Raw genomic sequence first — 27,068 nt, 5'->3', positions numbered from 1 at the left:
AAAAAAAAAGCTGGGTGTGGTGGCGCACGCCTTTAATCCCAGCACTCAGGAGGCAGAGGTAGGAGGATCACCATGAGTTTCAGGACAGCCTGAGACTACACAGTGAATTCCAGGTTAGCCTGGGCTAGAGAGAGAACCTACCTCCAAAAACCAAATAAATAAGGCTTTATCAGAGGGGGTGACCTCTGCGATGATACAAAAGGCAGTGTAGTGCTAAGCAGTGTAGAGGAGTGCTCAGCCCTGAAACTTCTCGATCACACCCTCCAAGGCTCAGGGTCCATTGCAGAAGATGTGGCGGGAGGAATGTAAGAACCAAAGGCAGGGTAGGACTCCTTGCAATGCACTCTTCCACATACAAAATGGCCTGGATATCCATGACCTTGCAGTGCCTGGGACAACCTACACGAGACTAGTATAATAGGAGGAAAACATGATGACATCACAAGAAAAGAGAGGCTGACTGAGAGGGGGAAGGGGTAGGAGAGTGGATTGTGAAGGGGGGTGCGGGAGAGAATTATGGTTTATTGTCTATAATTCTGGAAGTTGTCAATAATAAAAACATTTTTAAATGGCTTTATCAATCTACAGTTACTAAGACAAGCCTAAGTCAATTATACCAACTGTGATGTGGCACTGATGAAAATCTAAGGAAAGGCTGTGTATTATATTAACATGTAACAAGTTATTGCTATTTATCCTAATCCCAATGTGAGGAATCTTTTGGTTAAAGTTCATTTGTCTGCAATATCGTATGGTCATGTGGAAACACTGGCTGTGGAATGAATCTGGACAATATGGTGATTTAAATTAAAGCATGCTTAGCCTGAAGTGGTGGCACACGCCTTTAATCCCAGCACTCGGGAGGCAGAGGTAGGAGGATTGCCGTGAGATCGAGGCCACTCTGAGACTACGTAGTGTATTCCAGGTCAGCTTGGGCTAGAGTGAGACCCTACCTTGAAAAATCAAAAATAATATTAATAATTAATAAAACAAAATGAAGCATGCTAGAGAAAGACCTGACCTCTTTGGAATAATATCGCGTGCACCTGTGTGCATGCACATGTGTGTGGATATATAGGTACATATTTATATACATGCAGACATAGGGGTAAACAAAGGCGTTTCTGAACAATGCGATTCAGATGGTTGTTCAGAACATAGTTTCTTTTACAACTTTCACTATTATTTGAACAGTTTTTCATGTACTGAATTATCCTTATCAACTTAATGGTATTTGAGAATTTCAAGGTAGCAATGTGACTAAAATTAATTTCTCCTAAAACATTAAAACATTGAAGCGCTGGGCGTGGTGGTGCACACCTTTAATCCCAGCACTGGGAAGGGAGAACTGGGAGGATTTCTGTGAGTCCAACGCCACCCTGAGACTACAGAGTGAATTCCAGTTCCTCCTGGGCTACAAACCCTACCTCAAACGAACAAAAAATAAGCAAAACAAACAAGCAAACAAAAAACAATATAAAAAACAAAAATATAGGGCTAGAGAGATGGCTTAGCGGTTAAGTGCTTGCCTGTGAAGCCTAAGGACCCCAGTTCGAGGCTCGGTTCCCCAGGTCCCACGTTAGCCAGATGCACAAGGGGGCGCACGTGTCTGGAGTTCATTTGTAGAGGCCGGAAGCCCTGGCGCGCCCATTCTCTCTCTCTCTCCCTCTACCTGTCTTTCTCTCTGTGTCTGTTGCTCTCAAATAAATAAATAAATAATTTAAAAAAATATACAACACTGAACCAAAACAAATAAAACAGAACACTGATGAGTTTGATGTGTATTATTTCTGTGTTATACACAAGGCCACTTGGGAAATTGTGCTTTCTCATGTCAAAAAAGTTAAGGTGTGGGCTGGAGAGATGGTTTAGCGGTTAACCGCTTGCCTGTGAAGCCTAAGGACTGTGGTTCGAGGCTCGATTCCCCAGGACCCACGTTAGCCAGATGCACAAGGGGGCACACGCATCTGGAGTTTGTTTGCAGTGGCTGGAGGCCCTGGCACGCCCATTCTCTCTCTCTCTGCCTCTTTCTCTGTCTGTCACTCTCAAATAAATAAAAATTTAAAAAAAATTTTTGTTAAAGTTAAAGCAAATCAAGATTATCTATACCTATGTATATGTAGGTGTAGGAGAAAATCAACTAGAGTCAAGCTCAGAGTTCTATAACATCAAATGAAGGAACAGGTGCCCAGTACTTTAAAGTTATACACACAGGCCCTCAACTCTAACTGAACTGTACAGGGACTGTTGTTTTCCTGTGAGGGTGATGAAATTAATTTTCTGACAGTGTGAGACCACAAGCTTGACCCCAAGGACAAGGACTAAGGGGCTGGACTCGTCCCAGGCTCAGCCAACCCCGTGGCAGCCTGCCCAGGCTGGGAACCCAATTTCACTCGGGATTGCTCTGGGTTCTGTGAGCAGACTGCAGCAGAGAACACCGCGCTCCGTGCCCTGCCCAGGATTGCGTCAGAAGGAGGAGGGAGCTCTCCCTTGGGTTGGGAGTTCTCTGAGCACCCCTTGCCATTGCATTCTGCTGTCTCACCTACAGAGGAGACACCAAGGTGGACAGCCACCAGCGCTTCCCATCTGTGGACCTGGCCCTCTTGTGACACTGTGCCCAGCAGGGAGTCCAAAAGGCACCAGAGGACGGAGGAAGAATGCTCCGAGGCAGGTCCCTGTCTGTGACTTCACTGAGTGGCCTTCCTCAGTGGGAAGCTGACAGACTTCCCGTGGAGGAGTTACTGCTCTTTGAAGTTTCCTGGGAGGTCACCAACAAAGGTTTGTGCTTCTTGTGACAATGGTCATTTCCCTGGGTGTAGACGAACTCAGATTAGGACTCTACCAGGAATAGCAGTGGTGAGGAACTATCAGTGAGAGGGGACATTGATCCCAATGACACAGGTAGGTTACAGATAGTAAAGGATAGTCACAACCCATGTAATTGGAAGAATGGGAATTTAAGATACCATTGTGGGACTGGAGTGATGGCTTAGCAGTCAAGGTGCTTGCCTGCAAAGGAAAAGGTCCCAGGTTCAATTCCCCAGGATCCACATGAGCTGGGTACACTGGGTGGTGCATGTGTCTGGAGTTCGTTTGCAGTGGCCACAGGCCCTGGAACCCCCATTCTCTCTCTTTTTTTTAAATTTTTATTTATTTATTTATTTGAGAGCAACAGACAGAGAGAAAGACAGATAGAGGGGGAGAGAGAGAATGGGCGCGCCAGGGCTTCCAGCCTCTGCAAACGAACTCCAGACGCGTGCGCCCCCTTGTGCATCTAGCTAACATGGGACCTGGGGAACCGAGCCTCGAACCGGGGTCCTTAGGCTTCACAGGCAAGCGCTTAACCGCTAAGCCATCTCTCCAGCCCCCATTCTCTCTCTTGACCTGCCTCTTTCTCCCTTTCTTTCTCTAGCTCTCAAATAAAATAAGTAAGAATAAAAAGATGAAATTGTGATACATTACCTCTTCCCTGTGCTTATTGAGACCAGCATGGTAGCAAAGTTAGAGCTGCTGTGCTCTCTGCTCTGGTCAGCACAGCTAGCTGGTCCGTCTCTCCAGCTTGTGCTCATGACTTTCCGCAGTCAGGGAGTGGGAAGTTCTGCTGGGCGCAGCAGTGCAGGCACAGGAGAGCGGGAAGCGCCCTCCGCTCTGCCTTAGGGAGGAGCGGGGGACAGACTGCAGTGCAGAGAAGCAGAGCGTCACCAGACACGCTCTTTCAAAGGTCGTTTCCACCCATGCCTCTCCTGCAGATTCTGAGTGCGGGGACTCGTGGTGAAGGGCCTTCAGTCAGTTTTTGCAGGGATGGGGACTAAGTGAGGGAACACTGCAGAGGAAGACATCTAGGGGCAAAGTGGGGTTCACCCCATCAAGCCTCAAGCAACAAGGGATGGACTGTGACTAGCTGTGTGTCTCTGTGTGTGTCCACGTGCTTGTGGAGACCAGAGGAGAGCCATGGGTGTCATTCTCTGGAACACAGTTTGCCTTGTATTTGCAGCAAGGTCTCTCCCTGGCCCGGAACTGTCCAACCAGGCTTGGCAGGCTGTCCAGGGACCCTCAGAGATTCTCCCACATCTGACACCCAGTGCCACGGTTACAAGTGTGTGCTTGCTTGCCTGGCTTTTTGTTGTTGTTGTTGTTTTTAATGTATGGTCTTAAGATTTAATCCAGGTCCTCATGCTTGCACGGTAAGTGTTTTACCAACTAAGCTATCTCTTCAACCCTGGACTTGACCCTTCTAGGTTTGATGGTTTATTCCTGATAGACTGCAAAAACTCAGGCAAAGCATTTCTAAACTCTGTAAGGCCGCTTGGAAAGTATTCATGTCAAGGGCGAATGCCACTGTGGGAAAAAGAAGCCGTAGGTTCATTCGCTATGCTTAGCGTTGCATTGAATTTCCAAATCAAGCCATTGATTTCCTCAGTTGGGAATTTCTCACGACTGGTGTGGTGGCACACCCCGTCACTCTAGTCTTTGGAAGGCACAAGTGGGAGGATCAGGAGTTTAAGGTCATCTTCCGCTAGGGGGCATGTTCAGGGCCAGCCTGGATGACATGAGCCTTGTCTCAATTGTTTTCCTCTTTCTCCTCAAGTTCTTCACCAAATTGGTGTGTTTGCATTTAACCTGAGGTTTATGAATTTGAAATGCACATTCTAATGCGGGTGTTTTCACTACATGGGACAAGCTATATAGTTACAACTAGAAGGCTTTTTGAGAATAAAAATGTAAATAAGGAATTGAATAAATTTGTACCTTAGCACTTAATAGCATTTTCCTCTGCTGGTGTAATGGTGAAGGAAAAGTCTACAGAAGAGGAGAAATTATTTGAAAGTCTTTCATATTGGTGCGTAGTGGTTTTGAGTAAAGTTTAGATGTATTTTACAAATTTGCTATAATATGACTCTCACTAGTTCTTTTAGTTTCCTTTGTAAGCTATGTGTCTAAAGTAACTTCTTCAAGAAATAATGTTTGTATGAGTCATAACATACTCTGGAATTTGGTGAAATTCTCAGGTACAATTGATATTGACATTAGTATACAAATACTTGCATTCATTGGATGATTACCTAGTTCCATCTAGAAACTTCTGTTTTCCAAATTTTCATCTTTGTCCATGTGTTTCATACTGCCCTCTTCACCAGCCATCTGACCTGGTACTGATAATGACCGTGAAAGAGTCTGTTCAAGTGCAACTGTAAAAGATTTTGGGGCCAGGAGTGGTAGCACATACGTTTACTCCAAGCACGGAGGAGGCTGAGGTAGGATTACTGTGAGTTCAAGGCCAGTCTGATACTAAATAGTGAATTCCAGATCAACCTGGTATATAGCAAGTTCCTACTTCAAAAATATATATATATCTTCTCTCAATAAAATTATTTAGGACAATTAATTTCCACATGCACATATAAAGCTTGCATAAAAACTTAATTTGAGAGGTGGGCGTGGTGGCACATGCCTTTAATCCCAGCACTCAGGAGGCAGAGGTAGGAGGATTGTCGTGTGTTGGAGGCTACCCTGAGACTACATAGTGAATTCCAGCTCAGCCTGGGATACAGTGAGACCCTACCTCAAAAAACCAAAAAAAAAAAAAAAACAAAAACCTTAATTTGAGGATTACATTAGGTATTGCAAGTCATTGATAGATCCTGTTAACATCATATAATAGCGGCAATAGTTGTCTTTTGGTCTCACCTCTCTCAAAAGGCACTGAAAAATAGTTTAAATTGACTCCAGTTTAATGTCTTAGCTTTTGCTATGTTCATGGCCTAAAATCTGTTCTGTGATACCTATTTACTTCCTAATTTTTTTCTTTTCTTTTCTGATGTTTTTCTTTCTTGAATGTCATCTTTTCCATGGTGTGCATGTGAGTGTGTGTGTGTAGTGATGGGTCTCACACTCAAAGCCTTGATACATGCAAGGCAAGTATACTACCACTGAGTTGAAGACTCAGCTCCATATGACCTAACTGTTAATACTGCTGCTCCAACATCATTTTCTACATACTATTTGCCATCATTGAAAAGACAACATTTAAGCAGGCTTAACCGAGATCAGCGAAGTGAGTTATGGTCTTCGATCTACCTTGTTTTCAATTTTCACCCTAATAATTCTTCTGTAAATATCTTTAGGTACATACCATCTGGCACTCTTGTTTTCCCCGAGGACAGTTTTCTAGGCATGGACATGGTAGATCCAAGGGAATACAGGCTTGCTTGCTTGTTTTCTCCCTCCCTTCCTTCCTTCCTTCCTTCCTTCCTTCCTTCCTTCCTTCCTTCCTTCCTTCCTTCCTTCCTTCCTTCCTTTCATTCCTTCTTTCTTCCTGCATTTTAGAAGAGGTAGGAGCAAAGCCAGAGGGAGAAAGTGAACCTTCAGGAAGGTGGGGGCTAGCGTATGGTCATGAAACTGCCTTGACACCAGGGCTGCGCCAGCATCTGCCAGCCAGCTCTGTCCTTGTTAAGACATGCTTTGTCAGTGCCGCAGACAAGGAAGGACTCCAGCTTCAGGGCCTCCAAGCAGCAGTGGTCACCACTGAGACGCGCGCAAGCCCCTTCTTGGTCACCGTTGTGGAAGAGGCGCAGGGGTCCTGCAGGTCGCACAGGACAGGACCAAGGCTGTTTGTCTTCATGTGACTGAAATGTGGATGGAGCCTTAAACCAGACTTGGTTTAACCCAGCCCTTGCTTCAGGTTCCAAGCATCACCCCACTAGAGAGCTCCTGTTGGGTTTCACAAGGGACCTCAAATGCAATCCACTGAAGACTGGATCCACCGCCCTTCTTGTAAACCTTCCGATTCCTTAAGACACTGACCCTGTCTGCTCCTGCCCACCCGCCGCTCTCGCCCACCCACATGATGTTCTGCGACAGCCCATAACTGAGCATGTGCAGCCCTGTTCTTTTGGAAAGTCAAACAAAATTCTCTCTTAAAAACGAGAACTCATTTCCATCTCTTCTTCGCTTAAATCATAAAGCAGGTCATTAACGGGAATTTGCTTTTCTTCTTCATCACAGTTGGAGGCATCTGTACCGTGATTCAGACGAAGGCCAAAACAACAGCCAATGAATGGGGAGAAAATTACTTTCTTCTGGGCCCATATTTTGAGCATAACATGAAGACTCAGGTGGAGCAGTGTGAGCCCCTCAATGATGCTGTCAGCAGAGCAGTGGATGTTATGAACAAACACGGCTGTAAGGTAAAGGCTCCACCAAGTTCCACTCCACCAGTGTCTCCACAAGCTGTCATGGGCAAGCGCACCGCAGCTTGGAGCAGCTCACAAGAGGAGACCGTCCATCCATGAAGAGATTCATGAGAAAGAGGGATCCCTGTCTTAAATAGACGGCATTGGAGGTGACCTCTGAAAACCAACAGGAGCTCTCTAGCAGGATGGTGGTTTGGGACTCAGTGAAGGTATAGAGTAGAGATGATTCAAAGGAAGTTGTATCTTAGTTGAACTGGGAAACATAAGGGTGGACAACATTATGCAGTGGAAGTTTTGATGCAAATTTTGTTAAATGTCAACATACTAGAGCACACTTTTGACAAGCTAGAGGGCTCAGGTGATGGCTCAGCCAATAAGGTGATTGCTGTGCAAGCATGAGGACCTGAATGAAATCTCAGTAACCACGCAAAATGCAGGACATGCTGGCACATGTCTGTAGTCTTGGCCTCGAAGGGTCACAGACAGCCGGATCCCTGGAACTAGCCACACTAGTCTGGTTGGGAAGCGTTGGTAACAGGAGACCTTGTTTCAACCACTGCACATGGTGCCTGAGCGATGACACCCGAAGTCATCCCCTGCCTCCACATGTACACACGTGCATATCCACAAACGTGTACACCTGAGAACACTCCAACACCCAGGCATAAAAACAAAAGTATCAAGAGATTACCAACACAGAGAAAAGAGAAGGATGTAGGACTGAGCATATCCTAGTCGTGAGGACTGTGAATAGGTCACTTTTTGGTAGTAGGGATGTTGCAGATGTGCTTTAACAGGGAAGCGTGGCAATCCTGTATTGTCCAGATGGGCCCGAAGTGTGCCCACATGCCTGTATGAGGGGGAGGTTAACAGAATTGGGGAAGATGGGGAAGCAGAAGTTGGAGCAATGTACTTAGAAGATGGATGAAGGAGCCATAAGGAATGCAGGTGGTGACATCTAGAATCAGAAATAGGTTGTCCCCTAAACAATGCAGAGAGACTATTCCTCTGCCAAGATTTTGTCTTAAACCTATCAGATCCATTTTGAGCTACTGAACCCCATAATTGAGACATGATAACTTTACGTTGCTTTAGGCACCTGGATTATGATAATGTGTTATGTCTACAACAGGAAGAGTGATGACAAGCTGGGGGAGGAGACAGTTTCAACTATGAAGGAGAATTAAGCCAACAAATACTTGGGCAGGGTTAATTGTGTTTGACAGTGTTTAGGCTCATGATAGTATTACTGAGTGGACTTTTCTAGGAGAAGGAAGAATTAAATCAGATAGCTATGTGTGAAGAACTTGGTGAATCGTGAGGTAAGAGATGTATAATATCGTGAGATAAGTGATGTTGCTATGTGTTATTATGTATTATTATGAGACTGGAGGTTTTGTGTGAGGGAAAGATGATAAAATAGTTTTGGGTCAACATGGTTTTCACAATCATTGTCTTGGCACATGTAAGACAGGAGCAGTGTGCCAAAGGAAATATAGTCTCTAAAACAGAGGGGAAAGTTAAAAGTGTTGAATAAACATATGTCTTGATGAGTGCATCCAAACGATAAGAGGATAAGCAGTGTGGATACATTTAATTTTCTTTTTTTTTTTTGATAGGAATCAGACTTAATTATTCTCTTGTATATGTGTCCTTGCTAGGATCTGTGGCTGCTACAAACAAATGCCTGCCCAGTTCTATATGAGTGGCTGAGGAACTGAACCTGGCCCAACAGGCTTTGCAATAGACTGCCTTTAATGCTTGAGACATATCCACCATACTCTCAATATTCTAGAAAGACTTTCATGCACATTGAATTCCAGAAAGAATTTTAAGTTATTAACAAGGCTGCACACCATCTAGGAAGGTAGTTAACATAAGATAAAAAGCAAATGAAAAGAACTTTACCAAAGAGATATACAGACCCAAAGGGAAGACCAATTTAGAAACAAAGGATTCTAGAAATACAATCAGAAAGCAGTGAGATTGCTAATGCCTTGGAGCCTGCATAAGACAAAAGACAAGTCAGCTTGTTTACTGTACTAGGGTTAGACTTTGAGCTGCTAGATCGAACAGATAATGTATCTGGTGCAAAATATTTAGTTAAGACTTCTGACAACATCATAGTGGGAAACATTTTGGGTCACATGTTTTCTTAATAGTAGTTTTAAAAAGTCCTGTCATTTGTCTGTCTAGATGGGTTTTTTATAGCAGGAATTGTCAGGCACGATGCATGAATGAAGAGCAACGATACAATGAACGTTATCACAGCTTCCAGGCTTCCAGGCACAGAGCGTTTCATCCTGTGACTCAGTCATTATGGTTCAGTCTAGCTCTGATTGGTAGGCGTGCTTAGGATCCCATCACTTGGGAAGCCGAGGCAGTGAGGTTGTGACATGCAGGATAGCCAGAGCTCTGTAACACATGTGTGAAGCCCCAACATCTAGAAGTAGGAGTCAATGAGGGAGAAAAGATGAGGACACAATCTCTGTCTCATTTCTCAATCGCCCACGTCAGTGACGAAAGCCTGGGGAGACTGCACACGAGTGGATGAGAGCACACGCAGCTTCATCACACGTCCCATGTTAGCACTGCCCTTTTCTGTGTCGCTCGCTGTGACAGTCAGACAGACCCCTTACGCCTGTCAGCTACCTGCGGAACCAGAGGAAGGAGGAACTGCTTATTTTGGCCCCAAGGATTCAGTCCATGTTGAGCTGGCTTCATTGTTGTGCCTGTAGTGAGACAGAAAATCGTGGCGGTGGGAGAGTGGGTCAGAAAGCAAAAACAAAACAAGGAGAAACACCACCACGAAGGGACTAGCGACTGATAAAGAGCCCTTCAAAGCCCCACTTCTCAGTGAGTTCACGGGTGTAAGTCTGCCCACTCAGTTCATGCCCTGAGCATCCCAAAGTTTAAACTTTTCCCTGCCATCTCCCAGGGGCAGGTTGTCAGGCCGGCAGTGAGAGCAGTCCTTGAGTTTAAACTGCCCCTTCCTCCGTGACATCTCCAGGGTCCTGGCAGACGTGGCAGAGCTGGCTCCTCTCAAGCTAGACAGTCAGCTGACCAAATCTCACTCTTGTGTTACTGACCAGCACAAATGACTGTTGGTGTGACAGGTGCATTTTGGAAGATGGCTGATAGAGGGCAGTCCTTACGTGGTGCTCTTCGACATCAGTTCTTCAGCTTGGAATCTGGACAGATGGAAGGGTGACTTCTGGGAAGCATGTGGTGTTGGCATTCCTCACCACGACCGAGAAGCCAATGACATGCTCATCTTTGGATCTTTAACCGCCTGGTTCTTCAAAGAGGTACAGATTATGTACAATGATACAAATGTCCAGCAATGACCCAAGAACCTAAGATTAACCACATTTTTATAATTCGCTTACTTATTGTCACAATGAATATTTTAAAGGAATCCAAAGATCTAAGTGATAGCTTTAGAAAAAAAAAAAGATCTAAATGATAGCTTTATAACAAAATAACCACACTTATTAATACATGTGTAGTGTTTAAAAGGAATGATTTAGGTAAAGCATGTGGCACTGGGGAGATGACTTAGTGAATAAAGCATTTGCCTCAACAGTATAAGGACCTGAAATTTTGGGTGAGTGCAGATGCCTACTTGTGATCCTAGCTCTCAGGAGGCAGAGCCAGAAGACCCCCTAAGTAACTGGATTGGTGAGCTTTGAGTTCACATGAGAGACCCTGCCTCAATAACTAAGCTCTCAGGAGGCAGAGCCAGGAGACCCCCTGGGTAATGGGATTGGTGAGTTTTGAGTTCACATGAGAGATCCTGCCTCAGTAACTAAGCAGGAGAGTAATCAAGGAAGACACTCAACATAAACCAATGCTGTCTACATGCACAGGCATGCAATACCCACCCACGAATATTCACACGTGTCCCCATCCACACACAAACATGCATACACACACTCATGTGTACCACATACACACAAAAAAACGACAATTGCATTACTTCCTATATAGGAGATATGTAATAGATGATACCAGAAAATGAGATATTGTCCACAAAGCCTGGTGTGCACAAATTCTATAAACCAGAGGGTAGGGGAAATGTTTCAAGAGCTCCGAATTACTTATGCAAGGATGCAGGTGCAAAGACAGAGGCTTCATGGCTTCTTGATATTTTGCTTTTTCCTAAGAGTTAATGTGGTCTCGTAAAGGCATCTCTGCTGTGAAATATTCCACTCGTGCCACAGCGAGAGAAGTGGAATCATTCCTGTTCACTGAGCCAAGGCAGCGCTTTCTCATCTCCTCCATGCGTGGGAGTTACGTAGCTTTGGGGAAAGCTGCTGTTGTTCTTGACCTGGCAGTGGGATTTCCCTGCATCCCTTTCATTATCCCTAGATGATTCGATCAAGCTTAAAATTCCAGTGATGAAGTAAGGGCTTCCCTAGCAAGATATCACGATGGTATGCCTAATCATCTGCATGTTTCTAATGTGTGGAACTCAGCAGATAGCCTTCAATGTCTGTGCTTTATTTTGTTTGGGTGAACGTCTCTTGTTGCTTTGCCCCTGTGCATGCCAATCTAGCTGGCCAGTGAGCGTAGGGATTCTCCTGAATCCAGATCCCACGGCCATAGCCTACTTGCTTCTGGCTTTATGTGTGTTTTTAACAATAATTTTTATTTTTGTGAACTTTACAGTGTGAACATATTGCATACTGGTCATGTTTCTTCAGGTTGCAAACTTATATTCCCCTCTTCCACCCCCACTCCCCAGAGGACACTCCTCAGTGATGTTGCTGACGTTCTCTGTGGGGTCACAAGTGCACCAGTCAGTCTGTATGTGGGGAAGAATGACTCGGGGTACACCTTCCCACCTTGTGGCTCTTACAGTCTTTCCTCTCCCTCTTGTGCAATGTTCTCTAAGCTTTGGCAGGTGTTATATAAGTCTCCTTAAGTGATTAGCTCTCTGCCTCTCCTGAATTTCTTCACTGGCGAGTTTTGAGTGTTCTCAGGGTCGATCACCTTCTCCCTAGAGCAGGTTGTCAGTGAGGCAGAGAGCGCAGCGAGAGCAGCTCATGGGCTCAGGAGGAACCAGGTTAGCCTTTGTGCACCATTACGTCTGGGCCACTGTGAAGAGCTGGGGAAGTGCATGAAGGCTGGGTGCTTTACCAGTCACAGGACTTCAGGGCAATGGGGCTCATGCCTACAGTCCCAGCCCTCTGGAGTCAGAGGCAGGAGAATCCCAATTAAAGCCATCCTGGGCTCCATAGTGAGACACTTTCTCAAAAAGAAAAGTGTCAGAGGGTTTAGTTTGATCCCACAGAGTTTTCTTTGGAGCACCAAGTTCTGAGGATAACCTGGACAGGGGACCCACATGTGAGTTTAGCAGTCGATGAGATCAAGGTGCACCAAGTTCGCACCACTCTCAGGCTCACCCTGCAAACTCTGGGCCAGATGAAACTGCTGCCTTTGGGGTTTTATGGCTCGCTCCATCCAGCCAGGGGCAGCTGCTATGATCAGAATCGTTTCTTTGCTGTGTATGGTGCTGGAGGATCACACAAAGGCCTTCAGTGTGCCGAGCAAGTCCTCTACCATCGAGCTGTATACCTCCTACCCCCAGTTCACGGACTTTTATAGTTACTGCTATTTTAAATTTTTGATTATTTATTAGCTTTTTAATGTATTCCCTCCCATGGAGTGGTCCTCCACTTTTGTCTTTTTTTAAATATTTATTTACTTATTTATTAGAGAGAGAGAGAATGGGCGCACCAGGGCCTCCAACCACTGCAAATGAACTCCAGACGCATGTGCCACCTTGTGCATCTGGCTTATGTGGTTCCTGGGGAATCAAACCATGGTCCTTTGGCTTGGCAGGCAAGGGCCTTAACCACTAAGCCATTACTCCAGCCTCCCCCCATTTACTGACTTTTTATAAAAAGGTTGTGCTTTTATTTATTTTTTTTTAACAGGTTTCTTTTTAAAATATTTTATTTATTTATTTGAGAGTGACAGAGACAGAGAGAAAGACAGATAGAGGGAGAGAGAGAGAATGGGCGCGCCAGGGCTTCCAGCCTCTGCAAACGAACTCCAGACGCGTGCGCCCCCTTGTGCATCTGGCTAACGTGGGACCTGGGGAACCGAGCCTCGAACCGGGGTCCTTAGGCTTCACAGGCGAGCGCTTAACCGCTAAGCCATCTCTCCAGCCCAAGGTTGTGCTTTTAGAACCTCTTACTCCTGCCGCAATTCTGCTGAGGATCTTCAGTGGGGTTATTTGCATTCAGTGGGGACCAAGAGGCCTTAGTCATTCTTGTTGTGGGGGAATATAGTGCATCAGTCTGTTCCCACCCACTCTGGGGCTCTTACAGTCTTTCTACCCCATCTTCTGCAATGTTCCCTGAGCCTTGGTGAGCAAGATAGAAATCTGGATTAGTGTTGCTTTCTCTGTAGCCTCTGGATCTCTGCTTTCATTAAGTTTGAGCAACCACTGTGTCTGTCACCATCTCCCTAGAACTGATTTTCAGGCTAGTAGAGAGCAGTACTCATGTCCCTGCTTGTTCTGCAGTGACTTCTGCCCCAGACTGACGACATGGAGGTGGCCCGTCTCATGGTCAGCAGTCGGCTCTTTCCCTAATGTAGTGGTGTATCCTGGTTCTCCCCAGTATTCTGCACCATCTGTAAGATAGAGCAGATTTTCTGAGAAAAGGTGAGAACAGCTTTAGTTGAAAGGGACAAGCTAGTTGCTAGAGAGACTTGCTGTTGCGCATGTCCACTCTTCTTAGCTAAAGAGCAGTGGAGCTTCTCTCTGGAGTGTATGGGTTCCTGCCCTCATTCTCCCCCACTGAGCAGACCCCATGTCTAGTCCAGGGCAGTTAGTTACTTACCCCCACAGGCTGGGTGCCACTACTACACACGTGAGTTCTGCTTGCCCAGCTGGCTGGCTTTGTGTCTGGTGGGATCTCCTGCTTATTCAGTCTGCTGGCAACTCTTATTCTTCAGCTGCTCTCATAGCACTTTCCAGCACAGTTTCTGGTTCATAGTTTGTTTGTGTGAAACAAATGAACTTTAAGGCAAAGATGGTGATATGTGTTTTAGTTTGGAATAGTGAGATTGTACCCAGCCTTTAGTGGTACTAAACGGCTATATAAATGCCAAACAAGTTAGTAAAATTTCCATTTTTCTCCTGGTTCCACATTTTTAATAACATATTAATTAAAATGTTTTTGACATATGTACCTGACAGGGATGATACCAGGATTTTGAAGGTGGTTTTCCAAGGGAGAGCCTTATACAATGCATTCTGCATGTGCTGATCCTGTGATTTCCCAAATGTAGGAACTCGACTGCATAATTTGTGGCAATGGTGAACTGCATTCATGCTCTTCCCTGAAAAAAAAAAGAAATGCTTTTGGCTTCCAGCGAGAGAAAACCTAAATAGAACCAACTTGTAACATGGGTTCACTTAGTATTTATTTAACAAGCTTATGGGACTGGGGATTTGGCTCAGCAGTTAACACACTTATTTGTAACAAGAAGCTTGTTAAATGGACAAACTGAATTGATCCTGTTGTACTTCCAAAACATTAATTTTTAGCTGATTCACCCATTCAATGAATATTTTTGAGTACCTTCTGTGTGTTCATACAATGTATTAATAATATTGCTGATATTTGTTATTTTTTATTAATAGTGGTATTTATTTGTCTGTGGAAACAAAACCAAATTTGATCCCTCACTGCCTGGTAGTGTGAACACATAAAAAATATGGGGTTTGTGTTCCTGCTATGGAGAGCTAGAGGCCGCTTCTACCAGCTCAGTCCGCGGGCTTCATATTCAGTCCCTTTACGTCACAGTCACATTTACAGACCTCACTTCTCCTCATGCGGTGGGCTCTGAGTCTCATCAAGATGGACTTTCATGGAGCAGTTTCCGAAAGGCCTTTTTCTGATGCAGGTGACGGATCATGTCGATGGTAAACATGTCATTGCTCATTTCCATGAATGGCAGGCGGGAACTGGGCTCATCCTTTCTCGTGCCAGGAAGCTTCCCATCGCCACGATGTTTACAACTCACGCCACGCTCCTTGGCCGCTACCTCTGTGCAGGAAACACCGACTTCTACAATCATCTTGATAAGGTTAGTCTTCCTTCCCCTCCCCCTCACATGACCCAAGAAGCTAGCGACATGCATGATAACATCGTAAACATGCAGATGGGCGGACTCCAGAGCTCGGCACAGAAATCAGCTCACAGGTAAGGTAGCCCCACAGGCCCAAGGACAGGCCAAAGGCAACAGCATGCTCGATTGTAGGAAGACGCGACAGGGGACCCACCCGCCTCCTGCTGTCCTCTGTACTTTGTTATACTCAGATTGTTGATTTGGAAAGCTATCTTCCCGTGTATTTTCCCCTTTTGTCTGGTGTGCAGTGGTATGGTGTGTTTGGTGTGTGAACATACATGTGCTGACGTGGCACTCTGCCTCTGAGCGCTGCACTGAGAAGGCTCCTGTCAGAGGACATCAGGTGTCCCCTCCACCACTCATCGCCCATTGTTACTTGACATGGAGTCTCTTAAAGATACTGGAGTTTGCCATGTTCACAAACCCCACAGACCCTCTGGTCTCTCCTCCTCCACAGCACTGGAGTCACAGAGGTTGGCCAGGCTACCCGCCTTATGTGAGTTCTGAGGATTTGAACTTGGCAGGCCTTGACCATGGAGACATTTCTCTAATGCCTCCATTTTTGGTGTTTGGAAATAGAGTCTCACCATGTATCCCAGGGTTGGCCTTGAACTTAACACCAGTCCTCCTGCCTCAGTCTGGTCTCGTGAGTGCTGCTGCTGTGAGTGCGCACCACTGTACTGAGCCTTACCTAATGCTGTCTGACTGTGCAATACGCTCAGCAACAGTAGCGCAGGTCAGTTAGAAAGTACTTACCACCATTGGTGTACTTCCCTAAACACCTGACAGCTTATCTCATCTGAAACTCAAAAACACTGGGACAGGGAACTTCTTTCCAGAATTTTTTTTTCTTTCTTCTTTTGTTTATTTTTATTTATTTGATAGTGACAGACAGAGAGAGAAAGCGGCAGATAGAGAGAACAGGCACGCCGGGGCCTCCAGCCACTGCAAACGAACTCCACATGTGTGTGCCCCCTTGTGCATCTGGCTAATGTGGATACTGGGGAATCAAGCCTTGAACCTGGGTCCTGCCAGGACCATGCTGTTTTTGTTATTATGACTTTGTAGTATAGCCATAGATCAGGTATGGCAATACCTCCAGAGATGTTTCTTTTGCTTAGGATATGTTTGGATAACTGAAGCTTGCTGCCATTTCATATAAATTTAGAGAACATTTTTTTCGATCTCTGTGAGGAATGATGCTAGAACTTTTATTGGTATTACATTATATCTGTATATTACTTTTCATTGAATTGCCATTTTCACAATATTTATGTGGTTGTTGGGTTTTTGATCCATAGCTTCTATTCTAGTTCAGCAATTTATTTGATCAGGGTCACATAGCTTGTGTTTTCATTTTGGGATTAAATCTGTTGTTTTATTTATGATTTCATTGGAGGCTTCCTTTGTGGGACTAGCATCTTTCGTGGAAATCTCTCAGTTTTCTGATTTTGGATTTTTTTTTTTTTTTTTTGCATTGTAGTCTACCCATCTGGGAAAAAATAATCTTATTTTATTGAGGAGGAAGAAAGTATTTGCCCTTGTAGGATCTTCAGTGAGCTGTTTTAAGTATGAACTGGGTTGGTACAGAATAGGGTTATAACAGCAGATGCACAGATTGTGGAGACTGAAAGTACATCAAAGGTCTGGAGAGATGGCTTAGCGGTTAAGCGCTTGCCTGTGAAGCCTAAGGACCCCGGTTCGAGGCTCAATTCCCCAGGACCCATGGTACCCAGATGCACAAGGGGGCACACGAGTCTGGAGTTCCTTTGCAGTGGCTGGAGGCCCTGGCATGCCCATTCTTTCTCTCTCTCTCTCTCTCTCTCTCTCTCTCTCTCTCTCTCTCTCTCCTTGTCTGTCTCTCTCATGTAAAAAAAAAAAGTACATCAAAGGACCTGGAGAATTGGGAGGTGGGGAACTGGGAGCTCTGGCCTACTCACTCTGCTTACATGCATTTTTAGTACAAGGGAACCAGGGTTTGGGGAACCAGGAGTCTGGAAGCTGGGGAGGCAGAGCCAAGAGGCTGGCTCCCACATTGGCCTGTGCACCCTCAGGGGAACAGGGATTTGGGGACCCAGGGGCTGGTCAATCAGGAAGCCAGAGCAAAAGGCCTGTCCCCATAGCACACACGCATGGACCAGGCTGCCCCAAGCCAGCAGCAGGGTACTGAGGCAAGGGAACTGGGAGTGAAGGAACTGGGGCGCTGCCTACTCACTCCATGTGTGTCCCTCCAGAGCAGGGGACCCAGGAGTTGGGGACCTTATTTATTTGATTTTTAAAATATTTTAACTTATTTGCAAGCAGAAATATATAGACATAGAGAAAAAGAAAAAGAGAGAAAGAATTGTTTCAGGGCCTCTAGCAGCTGCAAACAAACTCCAGATGCATGTGCCACTTTATGCATCTGGCTTTATGTGGGTACTGGGGCATGGAACCCAGGTCATTAGGCTTTGTAGGCAGATGCCTTCCTTAACTGTTGGGCCGTCTCTCTAGCACAGCTTTTGGTATTTTAGTTAAGATACTCAGAATGACGGACAATTCCACAATCCAACCTGCTAATTAAAGTAAGTGTACATTCTTTGAAATTATAATGGAACAAGTTTTATAACCATGAAAATCGCTTATTATTTCTCTTTCAGTGAATTAAGAGGGATGATAATTTTTCATATTTTCAGTGTCAACAACTCAACTTTGTTTCATTATTTATGGGAAATTATGATAACAGCTTTATGGAAAAGAATTATGAAATATGGGATATGGAAAACTGAAATTGAAATGCCAAAATTTTACTTCTTTTTATGATTATAGTAAAGTGGAAAAATTATCTACTTAGTGGGTAAAGTAACAGTTTAGAAGGCGTTAGTGATTTCAAAAGCACAATTATTTGTTTAACCAGCAGGTTTAATAAATGCTCATCAGTCCCTTTTTCTCATCACACAATTACCACAGCCTCAAGAAAATCTGATTCGTGATACATGGATTTTTGTTTGGTTTATAAAGAAGGACCAGTGTAAGGAAATGTGTGCGTGTGTGTGTGTTTGTTTTAACAGTTTAACATAGACAAGGAGGCTGGGGAGAGACAGATCTACCACCGCTACTGTATGGAGCGAGCCTCTGTCCACTGCGCTCACGTGTTCACCACGGTTTCCGAAATCACAGCCGTTGAGGCCGAGCACATGCTGAAGAGGAAGCCTGGTAATTACCCCTCTGCTGACTGTGAGGTGGTCTGTCTTTCAGTTCCAGATGTTGTCAGGGGGTCTTGTGTTTCCACAGCCATTAGCAATTAGAAGGCAAGTTGCATTCACTACTACCAGGCAAATCTTTCTGTTTTATTTCTCAGTTTAGGGAGGCTTGCAGCAAAACCAATTCTGAGCCATGTGTGGAACACATTAAGCCTGGAGCCATGTTTGTGTAATGAGGAATGATGCTCAAAGTGCCCCGTGTCATAGTGATTCAGTGTGTGTGAAAAATGCCCTTTCTCTTCACCATGACACGTTTACGTGAGACCTTCCCTGTATGACATCTGATAGTACTGCCTGTTTGGAACAGTTTGCAAGTGCCTGTTGTGTCCTGGTCTCTTCAGAGCTCCTTGCAAGTTTCCTAGAAACTATTCCCAACCCGAGTACAGAGAAGCATGCTCATGAAATCAGAGCCAGTCTGGCCTCGGGTCTAGGTTGGTTGGCTTTGGCCAGTCAGAATGCTCCCATAGGAAGGAGCGCAGACAGAGGAGCTCAGCTTGGATGCACTGGGGAGTGCTGGGTGTCCTCTTTGGAGCTCATGGAGATGTCCTCCGTGCATTCTGTCCCATGCAATAGAAAGGACGTTAAGTCCAACAGAGTGCTGTGAGTAGTAGAAGCAGAGAGTGAGGGCTCTCAGTCCTCCACAGTCATTTGAAGTCATTGCTGAGGCCCAGCCGACTGCTACCAAATTCCTCACTGCCCATGGAAGGCAGTATTCGTGGGTTTCTGTGGGTTTGCATTCTCTAGCTTGTCTCACAGTCCCTCCTTCCCTCCCCCCAAGTTAAAACTATCCACACTGTGACTGTGAGCAAGAGCTAAAGGCTGCAGGGGGCACAGGCTTACCTGGGGCCAATATTTAAAACCTGTCACCACACACTAATTAGCACAGTCTATCTCTTACTCCATTACCATGACTTCGTTATAGATTTGATTCAGTGACTATGGCTGACAAGATACTTTGTTTAAGGTACTGGCAGGAAGCCACATGCATTTACTAATCGCAAGCACACAATGGAGACAGCGCATACTGTAAGGGCTGTGGGCTGTTTGCTTCCACTTGTCCTTTGCTCTTCAGTAGTGCTCCTGGTTTTGCAGCTATTGATTTCCGAGACCCCGCCTACCGTGTGCTCATCTACAGTACCTCCATCAACACGTGTCCAGTGTGTGCTCAGTGTCCCAAGGCAGAAACCTGCTTGCAATCATAGCAGGAAATTGACAGGTGCTATTGCTTCCAGGGACAGGAACAGTCAGGGAACCCAAGCGGAAGGGACGCTTTTAAAGTCACACATTTGGAATTTAAGGGATTTGAGTATATGACTAATTAGTTAGACAGCTAATTTTACATGTGTAAGCTAATCAAGTATACTAATTAACAAAGTAGCAATTTGAGGGGAACACATAGATTTTTCTAACCTTTATTGTAAATATTGTGAGTAGCCTTGTAAACACTATTTGGAATCATGAAATTATACATAAGTGTTGCTGTTCTAGAGGAAAAACCACAGTTTTAATTATGTCACTATGTAAGACTGCTCAGGTGATCCTAGTGTCTATCAGTGTGACATAACAATGTGTGTTTAACGTGGTTTCTTAAGCCACGTAGACCATGGTGTGCTAGATCATGCACCAGATCTGTCACATTTCAGAATTTCTGTTAACTGGCTGCAAACACAACCATTATTGAACATTAGCTTATATAGACTTACAGATTAACAACTGTATAGGTACTTGAAAGACTTTCTATTTATTTTTATTTTTTATTTTTTTGGTTTTTCAAGGTAGGGTTTCACTTTCGCCCAGGCTGACCTGGAATTCACCATGTTGTCTCAGGGTGGCCTCGAACTCAGGGTGATCCCTGAGTTCCACCACTCCTGGCTCTATTTATTTCTAGATTTTACTATGTTTATACCTTAGTTTGTACAGATAAGCACACATATATACATAAAAAATATATAATTTGTGTAGTGTAAATGCTATAATGGTCTTAATAAAAATACATGCCCACCAGGTTTGGTTGGCACATACCTTTAATCCCAGCACTTGGGAAGCAGTGGTAGGAGAATTCCTGTGGGTTCAAGGCCAGCTTGAGAGTACAGAGTAAGTCCCAAGTTAGCCTGGGCTGGAGTAAGACCCTACCTAAGGAAAAAAAAAGTCCTATTCATACCCTATTACTTTACATGATTAAGTATTATGCAAAGGACAAATCATTCTTTTGTATCTGAGAGTTCTACATCCACAGGTTTGAAAAGTATGCATCAAAAATATTTAAAACCAAGATTGTGAGTAAACATTTTTTATTCTATCAAAAATAGTACAATAATGATTTGCATAACATTTACATTGCATTAGGTATTATAAGTAACCTATACATGGTGTAAAATAGACAGGAAAAGAGACATATGTAAACTCTATCTAACTGTATACATTTTATATAAAGAACTTGAGAGTTAGGGATTTTGCTATCCAAGGAAGTCCTAGAACCAGTCTCCCATTAATACCAAAAGATGACTGTATAGCCTATGCCCAATTAATTAGAAAAATTAGTAAACAAAAATACAAATAGTAGACTGTATTACAAGACAAAAATGTTTCAGAAGCCTGGCTGGTTTTGTGAAACCATTTTATGATATTAATGTTTACAATATTCTTCTTAAATCTTTATTAATATTTATATTTTTGGTAGGTCACTGCCAGGTGTGTGACTATAAAATATTCTTCAAAGTGATGTGAAATGTTCATAATTCTACCTTAAATCTCTATTTAAAAAATTCTTCATTGCAATTTGTTAAGGTTTTTTTACATGCCTTCTTTTTTACTTGCTTTTTTTTTTTAACTGCTTATAATGTGAAAAACCGTACCATAAATGCACAAGTTGGTTTCTGTCATGTGCTGTGAATTATCTCTCTCTTTTTCTCTCTTCCTCATCATCATAGATGAACATAATGGAGAATCAAGAATGTCTCTGCAACAAATCTGGGAAAAGTTAATCCATTATACTGGAAAAAAGACTTTACTACTAATAAATGAGAAATAATAAGAAAGAGACATTTCATTCCTCACCCCAGGCATGCATCATTGTGTTGATAAGGCCCCCTGATTTCTTACATCAACTAGAAGAGTGAATTATGAACTTTTATACATTTTGATTTTTAAAATCTTTTTTTATTAAGTAGAAACTTTGACCATCATTTACCTCCTCCCTGCCCCTTAGAGAGAACCCTTCTTGGTGGGATTGATGGTATTCACCATGGAGTTGTGGGTTATGATTTTTTTTAAAAGAATATATTTATTGGGCTGGAGAGATGGCTTAGTGGTTAAGACATTTGCCTGCAAAGCCAAAGGATCCTGGCTTGACTCTCCAGGACCCACGTAAGCCAGATGCACAAGGGGGTGTATGTTCTGAGGTTTGTTTGCAGTGGCTGGAGGCCCTGGCATACCCATTCTCTGTATCTCTCTCTCAAATAAATAAATAAATAATATTTTAAAAATATATATTTGAGAGAAAGAAAGAAGGAGAGAGAGAGAAAGAATGAGCACACCAGGGCCTCCAGCCACTGCAAACAAACTCCAGATGCTTGCACCCCCTTGTGCATCTGGCTTACATGGGTGCTGGAGAATTGAACCAGGATCCTTTAGCTTTACAGGCAAAGGCCGTAACTGCTAAGCTATCTCTACAGCCCGTAGGTTATGGTTTGTATGAGCAGCAGCCCGTCATTCTGGGGAGGGCTATGTCTCTGGATAGTCACTCCTGCCCTGGGCTGTCACATTCCCTCTGCAGATGTCCCTGACCCTAGTGGGTGTGCTTTAAGTCTACTTTAGTATTGAGCTACTGGAGGGGGCAGCTTCTGGATTTTCACCTTTGTGCATTTTGAGTATCTTTAGTGCCTGTTGTAATTTAAATTTTATGGAAATTACAAACTAGAAATATTAATAGGCATCAGGTTGTACAGATTTAAAAACAGGCTTTCCCCTAAAATGGTACCCCTTCTCTAGGAAGATTTTTTGTTCTGCTTCTGCAGATGTTGTGACTCCAAATGGCTTGAATGTGAAGAAGTTTTCAGCTGTGCATGAATTTCAAAATCTGCATGCCATGTACAAGGCCAGGATCCAAGACTTTGTTCGAGGTCATTTCTATGGGTATGCTTTGCTTTCCTAAAAAATATAACACAATGTGACCTGGGGTGCTGGCTTGCAGTGAAAGGTGCTTGCTCCATAAGCCTGATTATGAGAATTCAGATCACTGACACCCCCAGGAAGTCACACTAGATGGCCCACACAGGTGTGATCCTTGGGTGCCCAGGACAGTCGGAAGCTGTGGAGTCAGGAGAATCTCAAGGCCCTGGACACCTGGCCTGGCCTTTCCAATGTTCAAACAAGAGAGACTCTGTCTGAAACAAGGTGCACAGAGGGGAGCCAAATGTCAAGGTTGTCCTTTGACTTGCACATGCACACCATGACACACACACACACACACACAAAATGACAAGAGAGCATGTGAACTTCAGGCTATTTAGAAGTGTGGCCATCAGAGTGCATTCTGGTCTTTGAAGCCCTCTTGGTACTTTGAACAACTCCTGTTGCTCCTTTGGTGACTTGTGTGTGATTTCACTGGAAAAGTTCCTTGCTTTGTTTCAGGCATTTAGACTTCGACCTTGAAAAGACTTTATTCCTCTTCATTGCCGGGCGGTATGAATTCTCCAACAAAGGAGCTGATATCTTCCTGGAATCCTTATCCAGGCTCAATTTCCTCTTGAGGGTAAGAAAGCTCTGGAACATGGCATAAAACCCTACTAGAGGCCTTTCTCCTTGGGGACACATCAAACATGGGCCTCAAGAGGATATATGATTTTAAAGCCTTAAAGTGACCTCCTAATGACTCTGCCCTCTCAGATTACATGTTGGGGTTATATCTTGTGCTTGTCTGTGCTGATCAACACATTGTATGTTCAACCTTGTAGGAAGGCATTATAGCTTCCTTTCCCCTCATAAGTTCTGTGAGGAGTTGAAATATAGATGTGGAAAAGTCAAGCAAATGAAGAATAACACCTCAAGTTCTGTAAAGTTCTGAAGATGTGGCTTGAGCATATCTTGTGATTTTATTATTATTATTTTTCTCAGGTAGGATCTCACTCTAGCTCAGGCTGACCTGGAACTTGCTCTGTAGTTACAGGCTGCCTTCGAACTCAGAGGGATCCTCCTACCTCTGCCTCCCAAGTGCTGGGATTGAAGGTGCCACACCATGCACTTTGCATTTGGCTTTACATGGGTACTGGGGAATCTAACACAAGCCATTAGCCTTTATAGGAAAATGCCTTTACCACTGAGCCATCTCTTCAGCCCCAAGTTTATGCTTTTTTAAAAAGTATTTTTGTTAGGCATGATGGCACATACCTTTAATCCCAGCATTTAGGAGGCAGAAGTATGAGGCTTGCTGTGATTTTGAGTTCAGCCTGAGACTATATAGTGAATTCTAGGTCAGCCTGGTCTAGAGCAAGACCCTACCTCGAAAAAAAATTTTTTTCATTTGTGTGTTTATTTGCATGGGGAGAGAGGGATTGTGTGGGTGCACCAGGGCCTCTGGCTGCTGCACATATCCTCCTGATGCACACCTGTGGCACTCTCTGCATCTGGAAAATTGAACCAGAATTTACCAACAAGTGTCCTTAAGTGCTGAGCCATCTCCTCCACCCAAGCTCATGTTTTTATTTCCAGTGCTACACTATAGATCACTGCCTCTGAGAGAGGCTAAACCAATACTTTCTGAGAGAAGAAAAGAAAACAGAGATATTAATAATACCAGTTTGATCCTCATCTTCATCCCTAACTAGCTCCAGGACTTCAAGTAAAATATTATCCCATTCATGCCTGCTGACATGACTGAAATGGGAAGAGTGATGCCTGTTAAGACTACAAGACTCCTACGAGGACTGAGTTTCCTTGCGGGTTTCAAGTGCCCAGGGATAGTTGGTGCCACAGCAAAGTGGTGACGCATGCCAGTGGGTTCACCTCAGGCTTCAAAACCCAAACCCAACGTATTGACTGTCAAGACATTTAGTAGAAGAAATGCCAATAATTTGTCTAAGAAAATCAATGAGAGTAAAGTCTTAGAAAAAAACAAGCAAAAGTAATCCTAGTTAAATTTCTAATCTGTAGTTTTTCACCAGGTAATTTTGTCATCTTAGCTCTCATTGAAGTGATATAATTTATTTTTTCATTGTTATTGATTTGGTACTTTTCAAGGTAGGGTCTCACTGTAGCCCAGGCTGACCTGGAATTCACTGTGTAGTCTCAGACTGGCCTTGAACTCACAGTGATCATCCTTCCCTCTGCCTCCCAAGTGCTGCAGTTAAAGGCGCGCTCCACCACGCCCAGTTTTGAAGTGATGCTTTTGATCAGAGGAGAGTGGAGAGGTCAGCAGTGAATAGATGTCACGGCTGAGCGTTCAAACCACAAACTCACAAATCTTAATTAAATTAAAACTCTTGAAATGTTTTGAGGGGGCGGGGGTCATTTCTCTCTGGAACATTCATTGTGTGTGCTGACGTTTGTGAACACTGTTTTCCAAGTTGAAGGTCGGCCTACCACGTGTGTTTTAATCTCTGTGGTGTTCCCTGCGCCCTCCCCAGATGCACAAGAGTCACGTCACCGTGGTGGTGTTTTTCATCATGCCTGCCAAGACAAACAATTTCAACGTGGAGACCCTGAAAGGCCAGGCGGTGCGGAAGCAGCTGTGGTGAGCTCACGTTCTGGGAACCTCCTCTGGCTCGGCATTGGTTTCTAGTGCACGACCTCTGAGATAATGTCCTCGGAGTTTGTTTTCCCTTTAAGATTATTCTAGTGCAAATATTGCATGGTTCTGTTTTCTCACGGTGCTACTGTTAGATTATGTAATGCTGTGACATGTCAAGTGTCACTAGGCAGACTGGAATAAACACCGTGGAAGGGCAAGAATCTGTAAAAATCTTTAAGGGTGGTTGCATACATTTATATATATATAACTGGGCTGTAGAGATGGCACAGTGGTTAAAGCCATGCTTGCTTGCTTGCAAAAGCTGACTGCCCAGGTTTCATTGCCAGCACCCACAAAAAGCCAGATACAAAACCGTGGTGCATACATCTTGAGTTCATTTGCGGTGGCAAGAACCCACAGGAGCCCCATACTCACTTCTTCTCCCTCTCTCTCCTCTCTTTCTGCTTGCAAATAAATAATAAATAGAATGTTCAAATGATTTTTTGCGTGTTTGTGCATGTATGTGTGTGTTCATGTGTGTGTGTTTGAGAGAACACTTCTTGGACTTGTGTCGTGGGGAACATGTGGAGGTCAGTGATTGGCCTGTCCACCTCCTTTGAGGCAGGGTCTCTTTATCTGTATTCTCTCTCTGCCTGGTCTTTGCTGTGCTCACCATGAGCTTCCAGGGAAGTCTCTGGTTTCTGCCTCCCATCCACTGCCAGTATCAGTATGCCGGGACTGCAGACGCCCATCATGGCTCCTGGCTTCTTGTGCATGTGTTGTATGTGCACACGTATGTGCCTGTGCAGTGCCCGCGTGCCCAGCTGTGTCCACTTTCCCCTCCATCACTCACCCATTGGCTTTTCTTTGGTTGAGTTACTGATTTCAGAGCTTGAATTCCCAGGCCACAGCGATTATCTGCTCGCGTACTCCCCACAGGACGAGGTATAGATGTGTGTTACCACATGCAACTGTTGGCATGGGTTTGAACTCAGACGTCTTCAGATCTTCTCATGCCTGTGCAGGTAGTCTTCTTAACCGTCTCTCCAACCCAGGACTTCCGCATGATTATGTGAGGTCTGGGGACTCACCTTAAGCTTGAGCATACAGCACTTTAGCCACTGAACCATCTTCTCAGGACAAGTACAATTTTTTTTTTGTTTTTTTGAGGTAGGGTCTCACTCTAGTTCAGGCTGACCTGGAATTTACTTTGTAGTCTCAGGGTGGCCTCGAACTCACGGTGATCCTCCTACCTTTGCCTCCTGAGTGCTGGGATTAAAGACATGTGTCGTCACCACGCCTGGCCAAATATATATATTTTTTAAGTGTTGACCTGTAATTTTCACTTTCTTTTCTTTTAAATATTTTATTGCTATATATTTATTTGAGGGAGGGAAAGAGAGAGATAGAGAATGAGAATGGGTGTGCCAGGGCCTGCAGCCACTGCAAACAAACTCCAGACACGTGCACCACCTTGTACATCTGGTTTATGTGTGTCCTGTGGAATCAAACCTGGGTCCTTTGACTTTGCAGGTAAAAGCCTTATCTGCTAAGCCATCTCTCCATATGCACATATGATTTTAATGTGAGCATTTAAAAGATCTGCCTTAGCCAAGCCGAGTCACTCCCTTCCTACTCAGCCCAGATGCAACAGTTGGCCAGTTCCCAAACTATGTCATACCTCCATTCCCTGACCATTCCCCTCTCAGCCATCTCTACTCATCTTGAAGAGGGTTTCAGCTGTCTGGGCTGGCTGGT

The 27,068-nt window shown here is 44.3% G+C and overlaps 1 protein-coding gene and 1 non-coding gene across 2 annotated transcripts in view; both read left to right on the top strand.

Annotated features, from left to right (window-relative positions):
- The first annotated feature begins 2,657 nt into the window (after window positions 1-2,657).
- The window catches only part of Gys2 (glycogen synthase 2), a 44,424-nt gene continuing 20,013 nt past the window's right edge, over window positions 2,658-27,068 (top strand). Inside the window, exons 1-8 of the mRNA XM_004664419.2 lie at window positions 2,658-2,778; window positions 7,006-7,187; window positions 10,310-10,501; window positions 15,117-15,299; window positions 18,392-18,536; window positions 22,600-22,717; window positions 23,216-23,336; window positions 25,207-25,313. Coding sequence (XP_004664476.1) covers window positions 2,658-2,778; window positions 7,006-7,187; window positions 10,310-10,501; window positions 15,117-15,299; window positions 18,392-18,536; window positions 22,600-22,717; window positions 23,216-23,336; window positions 25,207-25,313 — 1,169 coding nt within the window. The remainder of the gene's footprint in view (window positions 2,779-7,005; window positions 7,188-10,309; window positions 10,502-15,116; window positions 15,300-18,391; window positions 18,537-22,599; window positions 22,718-23,215; window positions 23,337-25,206; window positions 25,314-27,068) is intronic.
- On the top strand, window positions 14,392-14,552 carry LOC123456455. The gene has a single exon (XR_006634552.1). It is a non-coding gene; the product is annotated as a U1 spliceosomal RNA (small nuclear RNA).

This window comes from Jaculus jaculus, chromosome 22 (genome assembly GCF_020740685.1).
Source record: "Jaculus jaculus isolate mJacJac1 chromosome 22, mJacJac1.mat.Y.cur, whole genome shotgun sequence".
Classification (NCBI taxonomy): Eukaryota; Metazoa; Chordata; class Mammalia; order Rodentia; family Dipodidae; genus Jaculus; species Jaculus jaculus.
Note: the sequence above shows the minus strand (reverse complement) of the source record. Positions and strands in the feature narration are given on the sequence as shown.